Source organism: Oncorhynchus masou, chromosome 32, assembly GCF_036934945.1.
Source record: "Oncorhynchus masou masou isolate Uvic2021 chromosome 32, UVic_Omas_1.1, whole genome shotgun sequence".
NCBI classification, from domain to species: domain Eukaryota; kingdom Metazoa; phylum Chordata; class Actinopteri; order Salmoniformes; family Salmonidae; genus Oncorhynchus; species Oncorhynchus masou.
This window is the reverse complement of record NC_088243.1, coordinates 42,015,109-42,027,404: the sequence shown is the minus strand read 5'-3', so window position 1 is coordinate 42,027,404 and position 12,296 is coordinate 42,015,109. Positions and strand designations below refer to the sequence as shown.

General features: G+C 44.0%; 1 protein-coding gene across 1 annotated transcript in view; it reads right to left on the bottom strand.

Annotated features, from left to right (window-relative positions):
* The window catches only part of LOC135526085 (protein quaking-A-like), a 79,917-nt gene extending 74,610 nt beyond the window's left edge, over window positions 1-5,307 (bottom strand). Inside the window, 1 exon segment of the mRNA XM_064954177.1 lies at window positions 4,871-5,307. Within this exon segment, the coding sequence (XP_064810249.1) occupies window positions 4,871-5,015 (145 nt within the window). The 5' untranslated portion in view covers window positions 5,016-5,307.
* Window positions 5,308-12,296: the final 6,989 nt, after the last annotated feature.

Here is a 12,296-nt window from a genome sequence, read left to right as displayed (position 1 = left end):
AGGATGACTTCATCAGCTGTTGCAGGGCCGGCCTGCACAGGGCCGTGGGCCAGGCTGAGCTCACACAGACAACAGCATGCGGGCATCAGAGTCCCGGGAAGGGGGGGGGGGTGAGACACTATGATTCTGGGACAGCCTTGCACTCACCCTGTCAGCCTCCTCTGGCTGCCCATTTTATTACCCACGGAGAGCACAAGGGAGCAATTGAGAAAAATCAGGCCTGCAACACAGCTTTACAACTGGTCGCTCAGTGAATGGTCTTGTTAATTAAATTCTATCTTATAAAGTGGTGCCTTGGGAGGGAATCAGAGGCAGGGGTGTGGAGGGGAGGGTGACAGAGACCCATAAAAGGTTTCAGCCTGCACAACAACCATGCCCTGATCCCCCTCCCCAGTTGAGAGCTTTTGTCTCTGAAAGCCCCAGGCACCGTCTTACTTTGCGAGTGGCACTCAATCTTGTTTGATGGCAAATTGATTGCGTGTCGAAGGTTAGTGCAGATCTAGCCCTGCCCCGTGCTTGCAAAGGGTCACCCTACGGCAGGAAATGAAGTGCCTCGGCAACAGGTAGGGACTGGGTATAGACCGACAGAACCGCATACTCTTCTGTAATCTTTATTAAGGGTCAACTCTAAACCCCAACTGTCCCAAGGGACTTCCAGTGCCTAAACAGATTCCCTCTAAAAAACATGACAAATCACAAGGAAGCATCTGATTAAACACCAGCAACAAACCGTAAATACAAAACTCTATCCATTGTGCTTCGGTTAGCGGGGAATCAGTCTGCTCTAACGTGTGACTTGAGCAACAAGGGTTAGATGGAGATTGTAGAGAGACGGCCTTTGAACAAAACCGATTCGGTTTGAGTAAAAAGTCATCGGGTTTGGCACCCAAAGAGATGACTAAACAGTCTATACTGATTTAGTGCTTACCCTTCAACCAATTGCCTGCACTTCAGCTGCCTTAGAAAATGTAATAGGATCTCCACGCCAACAGAAATCACTGTGATTTGTTTAAACAAGTTTGCTTGTTGGGGTGATGACAATGTAATGTAAAAATGATAATAAAAAAGACAAAAACATGGCATGTGTCACCACGGAAAGATGACCTGCTTTCAAAAATGCCTGTCAAGTGACCTTGACTGGCTCAATACACACCAGCAATACAAAAGGGCCTAGGCAACACACGCATCCTGGTGCCGAGCTAAACCACAGAACCGGGAGTGGTTGTTACACAAGGGGGTCACAGGGGCTAATGCTCATGATGTTGGCTTTCCCTCGCCATGGAAACAGCTGCGCACACACACCAAGTTGAATGCACCGGAATGTGTGTTGTATACGAGTGTGTCCGCAGCTGTCAGCAGAGCTCTGAAGGAGAGAACCTCAACTTCCTTCCCCTTCCAGCCGACTTTGCTTCAGCTGTTCAATTTAGACAGAGGGCATCTTGTCATGTGTTCACGGTGCATTTGTATGTGAGATGAGGCAGTGTTGAGTAGCGCCACCATACCAGAATGACTTCAATACCAGGTTTCGTATCATGGTAAAACAAAGCATATTAGCAAGTCACAATGGCACTTAATACAGACAAACTCAGCTACTGTGCTATTCAATCACCAGACATCTTTGAAGTTTAACATCACGACGTTCAAAAAATTATTCATTATGCAGTCTAATTGATTCATGCATACATTGCTTCTACCAATCTAAAGCTACATTTATGTTAGAGATTTACCATTCAAATAAATTATTTTGCTAGACTGAGTAAATCAAGATGTAGCCAAGGCCCATTGCATTGTAATGTTCTAGCCCATTCTTCCGCAGCTCCCTACTCATGTTTCACAAAAGTTAACATGCAGCCTAGACTCCCAGTGCAGGTTAATTGGAGCAGACATGGTGCACTTGCGCTATAAAGAGTACGTCGGCTGCTCTAATATAAAGAGTACGTCGGCTGCTCTAATAGACTCGATCAGCGAGACAAATTTGACAAAAGTATAGCAAAATTCTACAACAGAACCATTTTACATGTTCTTGCATTCAAAAAGTACATATGTTTGAGCATACCATGCAACACTACCTGTGAGTAAATTATTATTCTCAATATGAGAACTTTCCAGTGTACTTCTCCATAACAAGTCTTGACAAAGACAATGCTGCTGAAACATAAAACAAATGTAATGTTTGTTTTAAGGGTATTTCCTTCAGCCAACTCCTGTTGTCATTCAGTCACTCATCAGCAGGTACCAGGGTCACCTTGACTAAATGTACTACAGGTGTGATTCCTATAGTGCCACTTCCTATGCAACCTAAATAGAATCCCAGGCTGTAAACTACTTTCTGGAAAAATCTGCTGACACCTCATTGGAATCAAATTACTCACACAATAACCCAAGATTAAATAAACAAAATCACTGCAGTCTGCATGCTGTCCTCTCAGACAGAAATCATAATGAACTGCAACGTTTAACCTCGCCAACTACTGAAACCGTGGTCTGTATTTGCATAACCTGAATGGCACGCAAATATACCCCACACGACTAACTTCCCACTGTGATTAATAGCAGCAGTCTACTTTACAAACATCATGCTATGGCATGGTAATGCTTTTCCCTACACTCAGGTGACATTTGTACTCAATATTACAGCAGTGCACTGTAAATGGGGATGGGCTCACGCCAGAAAGTGCAAGTCCAAAGAGTGAGCAAAGAGGGCTGCTCCTAGACAGCCTCCTGCTCTGGGGTGATTTTCCTCACACACACTCAACATTTGACAGTGGGGTAAAGTTTGGGTGGCTGCTTTGGTAAGCCCAGTAAATTGTAGAGCTGTAAAGAGACAAAGGCAGGCAACATACAAATTGTGAAACCTCATGTGCAGCCAGGGAAGGGGGGCTCAGCCCCAGTCTCTTAAACCTCCCCCCAATGCTTTTGAGTAACAAGCCCAGGGTGGTGCAGCCACATTGGGCTGCTAGGTAAGCGTTCACAGGCTTCCAGAGCTGGTTGGGTAAACCGATTCAGCAAGAGAGAAACACTGGTGCCTGGTCCCTTTTCCTCTTTTCTGGAGGAGTTTGTGTACAATATAGTGGGGGTAGGGAGGCAGGATGAAATTCAGGAGAAAAAAAAATGCCCCACAGTTTCCTGTCTCCCTTGAAAAAAACAGCAGAGGGGGAAGGAAAGGGTTGAGTGAGCAGGGTTTAAAGCAACAAAAATCCCATATATGTATATATTATTTTTTGTTGTTGGTAGAACAGACAGCCTAATACATACAAACATGTCTCATCTCCAACCACTCCCCCTGTTTTTTTCCTCCCCCCAAAACAACCTCTCCAGAATTCAGTTTAGCAATGCTTAGTGGAAGATGTGAGTTTATCTAAACTGACTTTATGGTAGACTGGAGAGGTAGAAGCTGGCTGGGGAGGTATTTCAGATGTCACAGTGCAAACAACTTGTTTTACAGGTGACAACACTTTGATTGAACTGGTTGGTAAAGATGTGCCCAATGACATAAACATGACACATTTTGGTTCTATATTTTGGAATAAAACTCAAGTCTTCAAAAAAGTACTTCACCAGACTAGATCCAATTGAATAATTTTCGCATTACCAACGCACGACAGCGACACTAATCTTAATTTCCAGAAAAGTGACGAGACGTCAGCTGTCCATATCAGATAGATAAGGGCAGGGCAGTGAGGGGGAAGTGGCGCTCTCTAGCGGCACCTACTCAATTACATAAAACACACACGACTCCCGTTATGAATAGTACATTGGAGGGTTTCCCAAACTCGGTCTTGCACGTTGTTTTTTTGCTACACAGCCGATTCAAATGAGATGGTTATTTGAGTCAGCAGTGTAGTTAGGGCAAAACTGCATGATTGTATATAACAGAAATAGGCCGCAATAGCAGTAGATAGTTATGTAAACTATGCATCTGAAGTGGCAGACTAGAAAAAAAATCATGCGACAACGTGGCTGAGATGATGGCACTGACAAAGAAAGGCATGTAACAAAACACGACCATAGAATGAACAAACGACAATTCCTACCTAGGCAGTCGATATTTTTTCGCGGTTAATAAAACCATTTTTTTTTTAGCGTAAAGACCACAATTAGCTGCAAATCTAAAGAAGCTAGAAATATTTTCACGGGAAAACAACCACTGCCGAGCCATTGTTTCGAAATCCGAACCGCAACAGTGGAGGAACATTCCGATGTGGCGCAATTCCATCAGGCAGTTGATAATAAACAAGTAGTGTATGCGTGTTTATCCCAACAAAAACTAGCTGTGGAGCGAATACAGGCAGATGCATTGTGTTTGATAGGCAACTTTTATCGTAAGGTTGTCCACGAAGGCTGGCACGTTTTATCCGGACTTTTTTTTAACCAATCCATTTCACACGAGTTCGATGAAACGTGGAGACTGGCTCTCTAAAAAAATATATATATATATAAAATAAAATCTTATTCACCCGTAAATCAAACTTGACAGGATAGGCTACAATAGAATAAAATATACAATGGTAAGGAAAATGTCGAGCTAGTTGTGTCGGTCCTGGCTAGCTAGTTAGCGGGCTAAAAACTTTTACTTCGTCGTCACATGTATAGCCAAACGACATGTTTAGCTACAAATAAATTGAGGTTTGGTTGGAGAGAAAAACCCCGGTTGAATGGTGCACGAAACTAGTTTCACTTCCTCGAAGTTATCAATTTGTAAAGTTAAAAGAAGAAGTTGTGGCGCTCTGCGATACTGTAACTGGCTAGCCTGCCATGTTAGCCGGGCTATGTAGCTAGCGACCATGCCTGCGCTCTTTGTAGCAATGCCCAACCGAGCTCGAGAAATACGCTTTCCCTCCCAACCTCCATTTCTCAAGGCGGCATTTACCTTCATCGAGAAGCCTCTCAAGGTGTGTAAAGATGCCGCACAGATTTGGCAAGCTGGTCATCAACTTCTTTTCGTTCAACAATTGCATCAAATAGTCGGGACTCGGCCTCGGCCTCTCCTTCACTTCGATCTCCCCGACCATCATATTTGCGTCGAGAGTACGAGCGAGCCTCCAACAGAATCCTTTCTTATGAAAATGTTTAAAAAATAAAAAAAGGCTCAAGAGGGAAAAAAAAACTTGCAGATCAAATCCTTTGGTCCCCCCCAAGTTTCGATCGCTGTAGTTTGACGACCCTGTGTGCAATAGCTGAATGAAGTTGTTGTTGTTGTTCGAGGGAGGAAAAAATAACCACTATCTCCTCCCAAAGAGTTCGTTCGCGATGTACTCTCCTCTACTCTGTTCGCCCAGGGACGTACCAATTTAACCACTGTCAGAGCTAGCGAGTATTAACCGAAAGCGTTCGTCCTCCTCTTCACCTATTGGTCAGAATCGCTTTCAAGGGACTGGTGATATAACCAATAATGACAAGGTACTGCACCATGAAGGCGGTGACGTGCCAATAGGTATCACGAGCTACACAGAGATTAGAACCAATACAGTACATGCAATACAGTGGACGTTTATTTACATATTTCATACACAGGTTGTACCTTGTCGTTTCTCTTTAACGTTTCTCTGTAACTACCGATATGTGCTATTCAGAGCCCTAAATAGTATATTTCGGTTGTTTACAGCTAAATCAAAAGCATAGTAATGCTTTTATTTTATTTTATATATTGCAAATTAAGCATTGTCACATCTAATCACTTAGATAATGATTACTGTTTTAATTTGATGGAGATAATTATATTCAATATTATGGTACACCTCCCTTGCATCTTCAACTGTGATATGATATAAATATAATTATTCATATTGGACATACAACCAACAGTTGTATTATTAGTTGTGTGACCAAAATAGACACGGGTCATGACATTTAAAATCGAATACAGCTCCCTAAAATACCTCTCAAGGTCCCCTTTGGATGAATTAATCAATGTGACAATAATCAGTATATGACTAGGCTATTATAACAGGCCTGCCCCTTCCTTGGACAGACCTTTCCATATCCATTGAAGCTGAACTCAATGCAGATGATCAATAGCCCACACAATGGAGCCACCTGGGTCGTTCCCTAATTGTCTAATTCAAAGAAACCCTGTCATGTTCTAATTTTGGCAGCTGTCGACTGAGCGGGGCCCACCTAAATCTGCCAATTTGACCTGGGCCCCTATTCAATTGGTTCACTGTAGTCTATCGGCCTTTGTGGAAGTAGTCCCTCTGCTTTGGCATATGAATAGTAACCAGCTGCACTGTGACCTGCTTTAGCCATCGTGTCAGCCCTCAGTGATACACTTCCTTCCAGGGCCACGTTCAGTTGTTAAACGTTGTCAAACGTTGCAGATAGAAATGCAGTGAATAGCACCAACATAATTCCTTGTTCTACATGTTGGAGAGCATTGTTTGTTCTACATTACATATTTCTATATGAATGTTCCAAAACGTGTCCTGTAATTCTAAAACATTGTGTTGTTGTTATATCTGTCCCTCACACTAAGCTGCTACAATTAGCCATCTCAAGCTGTGGTACATCGAAGAAGACAACAAAGTAGAAATATCATTAACACTGACATACCAGATCTTAAGACATTTATCCACATGATTGTGTTGCCATCCGTCAGAGGGAAAAAAAGCCTCCACCATGCAATTTACGCCTGGGGTAAGATATGTGTGCCCACTCTCTTCCAATTACCAAAGAACTGCTGTGAATGTACGCAATACCGGCGGTGAAAACACATCACAAATATCTGGATTTTTATTTTTAAAGGATAGATAACTGGATCAGGTCCCTTTTACTTAAAGGAGAGATAACACACTGAGCAATACAGGGGGGGAAACTAGGAAGATAGAAAAAGAAACCCTTATTTTCTGTGACTCAGAGATAGCCAAATTGTTAATGGTGTTTGCTTTATGTTTCCCTTTTTCACCCCCTCCCCTATTTGAACATAAGTGATCGAGAAAAGTCACAGATTTCAGGAATCAAAAAGATCTGGCATTTATTTCAAGCTTTGAAAATGTGTTTATTTTTTTATCTCCACTGGCGCGCATGGTAATTTGTACCTTGCGCCTGGCTTTGTTTCTAAGTTGGGTCACATGCTCGTGGTGTGGATGTGTGTGTGTGTGTGTGTGTGTGTGTGTATGAGAGAGATTGACTGTCTTGGCAGCGAGCTAGTGTAGAGCTGAGATATAGTGTTAATCACCCCCATTGCACCCCCAACCCCTGTGTTTTTGTATTTTATTTAATAACACAGGCTCCTTTTAACAATTAATCCAATTATTGAGGCTCCGGATTATTTTGTGAACATGCGTTCATTTAGCTCCTTTTGAAGAGGGTGTTAAAGGGCCACTGAGGGGCCACAGTTCCTGGCATCAGAGGCCACTGCCACAAGCAAGTCAAGGAAATTATTCCAGCTAGGTTGAGATAACACTGTGATAAAGCTGTTGTAACATTCTCTATCACAGCAGTAGTGATGCTGAGGCCCAAAGGCTCTGTTAACAAACATAAACACAGCACAAAATGTGCGTAACAAAACCCATTTTCTTTCCCATTTGTGTTCTTGTGTTCTATAGCCTACTACTGGATACCTACAGGCAAATATGCTCCCGGAATCTGGGTCAATTACAGACAAATCCATGGGAGAGAGAGAGAGGGTGAAATAGAAAAGAGAAGTGAGCACATTGTTTGAGAGGCTGACGGTGGTTTAAACAAGGCATACTGTACATAACACACACACACACAAATTAACCCCAGAAGACCTCTGAGTACCTGAGATGATTATAAGTGTGTGCCTGTGTAGTTGTATGTTTGGTGGGGAGGGGGTTAGATGTAGTGTGTGTGTGTTAGTGCATGGGGGTCAATAGTATTCCTCCATTCTCCACAGATCGGGGGGGGGGGGCTCAAAGCGGCTCCTTTCCTTTCTTTTTTATCCTCTCGTTTTTTACCCATCCTCAGCAATCAGCAGCTCCGTCAGCCTGGGTGGTGGTGGATTAGGACTCTAATCCAGTCAGCAGCGTGGCGACAGATATCACATGATGGATGTGGCTACCCCGGCACCAATGCAGCGCTCTAATCAAGCCCCCGGGCAGGCGCTGTCTGTCCGTAAATGCCACAGGCCACAGGTCACAGGCGCAGCTGGTCGCTGAGAGTGGAGGGGTGAAGCCAAGGACTGTTTATTTTGTTTTCTAAGGCAAGATTTGCCATAACCTCCTTGGCACCTTCTCAATGATATATTTTAGTCTTTTCACCTTTTCACCCTAAAGCAGGGCTGATCCCGAAATGGCATTGGATGAATGGATGGATTTGGTGAAGAGATGGCAAGCTTGGTTTGCAAGTGTAACAAGTGTTATTGTTCCAAAGTCCTCAGATGTTACATGGAATAGCGCTTCTGTTGAAGGTCACCTTGGCGCAGTGCCTTTTTCTATTAGTGGTTCGTCCACTCGGTGGAATGGCATGCGTGGCTGTTGTCACAGGGGGAGGAGGGAGGGAGGTTGATAGAACTAGAACAGCTGCAGCCACCTCTGAGGGACAGCATTGATAGGACAAATTTCCCCCCAACCTGCCTGCCATTCATCAGTCAACGGGACAAAAGTCAGCCCAATGCCACTCCAATGACCTACAGCGTCCTAAACCATGGGTCACTCTGACAAACTGGGGACAAACCTTGAGAAACACTTACAACTTTTCGTTGCACATCTGAAAAGTCTTCAAGTGGCTAGAGCTCAGGTGGAAATCCTGGCAATGCTACAATTGTAAGCATGATTGTATACAGGGTGGCGGTACTCCTAGCCCCATAGCAGATAAGAAAGAGAGAGAGTGTGTGCTTGTGTATATATGTTGTCCATGCATGTACGTGTGTGTGCGTGCGTGCGTGAATGCATGCATGCATGCATGCATGCGTGTGTGTGTTTGTATGAGGCACAGGAGTATGGAGAATGCTTGTGAGTCATATCAAAATGTATTAGTCGCGTACACATATTTTGCAGATGTTATCGTAGGTGCAGCAAAAAGCTTATGTTTCTAACTCCAACCGTGCAGCAATACCAAACAATACAAAATAATACAGACAGTTCCACAGTCCGGAACCTACGGCGACAGTTCCACAGTCCGGAACCTCCAACGACGGTCCCCAGTTCGAAGCCTGCAACGACGGACCCCAGTCCAGGGTTTGCCAGCAACGGTCCCCAGTCCGGGGCCTCCAGCGACGAGCTGCAGTCCAGAGTCTTCAGCGATGAGCTGCAGTCCAGATCCTCCAGCGGTGGTTCCCAGTTCTGAGCCTCCGGCGATGTTCCACGGTCCGGTTCCTCCGACAACGATCCACGGTCCAGTTTCACAGAAGCGGAGGGATCAGTGTCGGTAGCGGGGACTGCGTCCAGAACCGGAGCCACCAACGAGGGTGGATGCCCACCTGGACCCTCCCCTATAGGTTCAGGTTTGCGACCGGGAGTCCGCACCTTTGGGGGGGGGGTGGTACTGTCACGCCCTGATCTTAGATATCTATCTTTTATATATTTTGGTTAGGGCAGGGTGTGACTAGGGTGGGTACTCTAGGTTTTTTGTATGTCTAAGGGTTTTGTATGTCTATGTTGGCCTGATATGGTTCCCAATCGGAGACAGACGTTTATCGTTGTCTCTGATTGGGGATCATATTTAGGCAGCCCTTTTTCCCTCTTTCTAGTTTGGGATCTTGTCTAAATTGAGTTGCCTGAGTGCACACCTGTAGCTTCACGTTTCGTTTGGTTGTTGATTTTGTTAGGTGAGTTTCAGTTGATTAAAATTATGTGGAACTCTACCCACGCTGCGCCTTGGTCTCGTCTTTACGACGATCGTGACATCTCAAATACATTTTGATGTGTTTAAAACTTTTTGGGATACTACATGATTCCTTATATTTCATTTCATAGTTTTGATGTCTTCACAATTATTCTACAATGTAGAAAATAGTAAAACTAAAGAACCCCTTGAATGAGTAGGTGTGTTCTAACTATTGACTGGTACTCTATGTACAGTTGAAGTCGGAGGTTTACATATACTTATGTTGGAGTCATTAAACCATCACCCACTCCACAAATTTCTAGTTATCAAACTATTATTTTGGCAAGTCGGTTAGGACATCTTCTTTGTGCATGACACACAAAAAAATGTGTAGACCTCCACAAAGATCGTAGTTTTTGGAGAAATGTCCTCTGGTCTGATGAAACAAAAATTGAACTGGCCATAATGACCATCGTTAAGTTTGGAGGAAAAAGGGAGGAGGCTTGCATGCCGAATAACATCATCCCAACCGTGAAGCATGGGGGTGGCAGCATCATGTTGTGGGGGTGCTTTGCTGCAGGAGGGACTGGTGCACTTCACGAAATAGATGGCATCATGAGGTAGGAAAATTATGTGGATATATTGAAGCAACATCTCAAGACATCAGTCAGGAAGTTAAATCTTGGTCGCAAATGGGTCTTCCAAATGGACAATGACTCCAAGCATACTTCCAAAGTTGTGGCAAAATGGCTTAAGGACAACAAAGGCAAGGTATTGGAGTGGCCATCACAAAGCCCTGACCTCAATCCTATAGAAAATGTGTGGGCAGAACTGAAAAAGCGTGTTCGAGCAAGGAGGCCTACACCAGCTCTGTCAGGAGGAATGGGCCAAAATTCACCCAAGTTAAACAATTTAAAGGCAATGCTACCAAATACTAATTGAGTGGATGTAAACTTCTGACCCACTGGGAATGTGATGAAAGAAATAAAAGCTGAAATAAATCATTCTCTCTACTATTATGCTGACATTTCACTTTCTATAAATAAAGTGGTGATCCTAACTGACCTAAAACAGGGAATTTTTACTAGGATTAAATGCCAGAAATGGTGAAAAACTGAGTTTAAATGTATTTGGCTGAGGTGTATGTAAACTTCTGACTTCAACTGTATGTTTTTGTATATAGTGGTGTGTATAAACATTATGGACAGTATATGAATAGAAAAGGTGTACATCTTGAAGAACAATCTAGCCTTAATGGCCTTAATCTCCACCTGGCACAGCCAGAAGAGGACTGGCAACTCATCAGAGGCTAGATTTCAAGGTTTCTTCCTAGGCTCCTGCCTTTCTAGGGAGTTTTTTCTAGCCACTGTTTTCTACATCTGCAACGCTTGTTGTTTAGGGTTTTAGGCTGGGTTTCTGTATCAGCATTTTGTGACATCTGCTGATGTAAAAAGTGCTATATATACATGTACATTTGATTTGTACAGCAGTAGTTATATAGGATGATGCTTGACTAGAATACAGTATATACATATGAAGTGGTTAAAACAATATGTAAACATTGTTGAAGTGACCCATGTTCAATGGCTATGTACATAGGGCAGCAGTCTCTCAGCTGCAGGGTAGAATACCTGGTGGTAACAGTGGCTAAGTTCAGGGCAGGGTACTAGCTGCAGGCCGGCTAGTGGTGACTATTAAACAGTCTGATGGCCTGGAGAAAGAAGCTGTTTTCTCGTCTCTTCGTCCCAGCTTTGATGCACCGATGTTGTCTCCGCCTTCTCGATGGTAGCAGGGTGAACAGACTGTGGTTCGGGTGGCTGAGGTCCTTGATGATCTTCTTGGCCTTCCTGTGACACCAGGTGCTGATGTTCTGGATGGCAGGCAGTGTGCCCCCGGTGATGCGCTAGGCTGAACCCACCACCCTCTGGAGAGCCCTGTGGTTGCGGACAGAGCAATTGCCGTACCAAGCGGTAATACAGCCCGACAGGATGCTCTCAATGGTGCATCTGTAGAAGTTCATGAGAGTCTTAGGGGCCAAGGCCAAGGCGCCAAATTTAACAAGACCGGGTGAGGGAGAGGGCACCTGGAGTGAGAGCCTCCTCATTTTGCACGTCCTTCCAAGGAGAAGAAGATTTGAACGTGTAGTAAAGTCTCCTGTGAGATTTGCATACAGACTGTTCTACACCGATAAGAAAAACACACTATATTGCTACACACGTAGGTCAAAAAATAAATAGGATGGAGAGATTGTATTGGTTATAGTGGCGTCTCTGTTTATTAATATTTAGGAGGCATTTCAGAAAGTACTAGGAGGCGAACGTAATACGAGCCTCCTTTGAAAGTGTTCCCCCTTATCCTACTCTTGAATTGAATTAAACCGCAGATCTGACACCTGGTGCATTGGCACCGGAGATAAATAAATCTCCATTGTGCCCCCGAAAAAACATCCACGTGCTCAGAGGCTCTGCTCATAGCATGTGGCCTCTGCCAGACTTACTTGAACAAGATGAATTGTTCCCAGTGGGCCGTTTATTTCAATTGCGCCGCCCTCCCCTTCCGTCATTGTTACT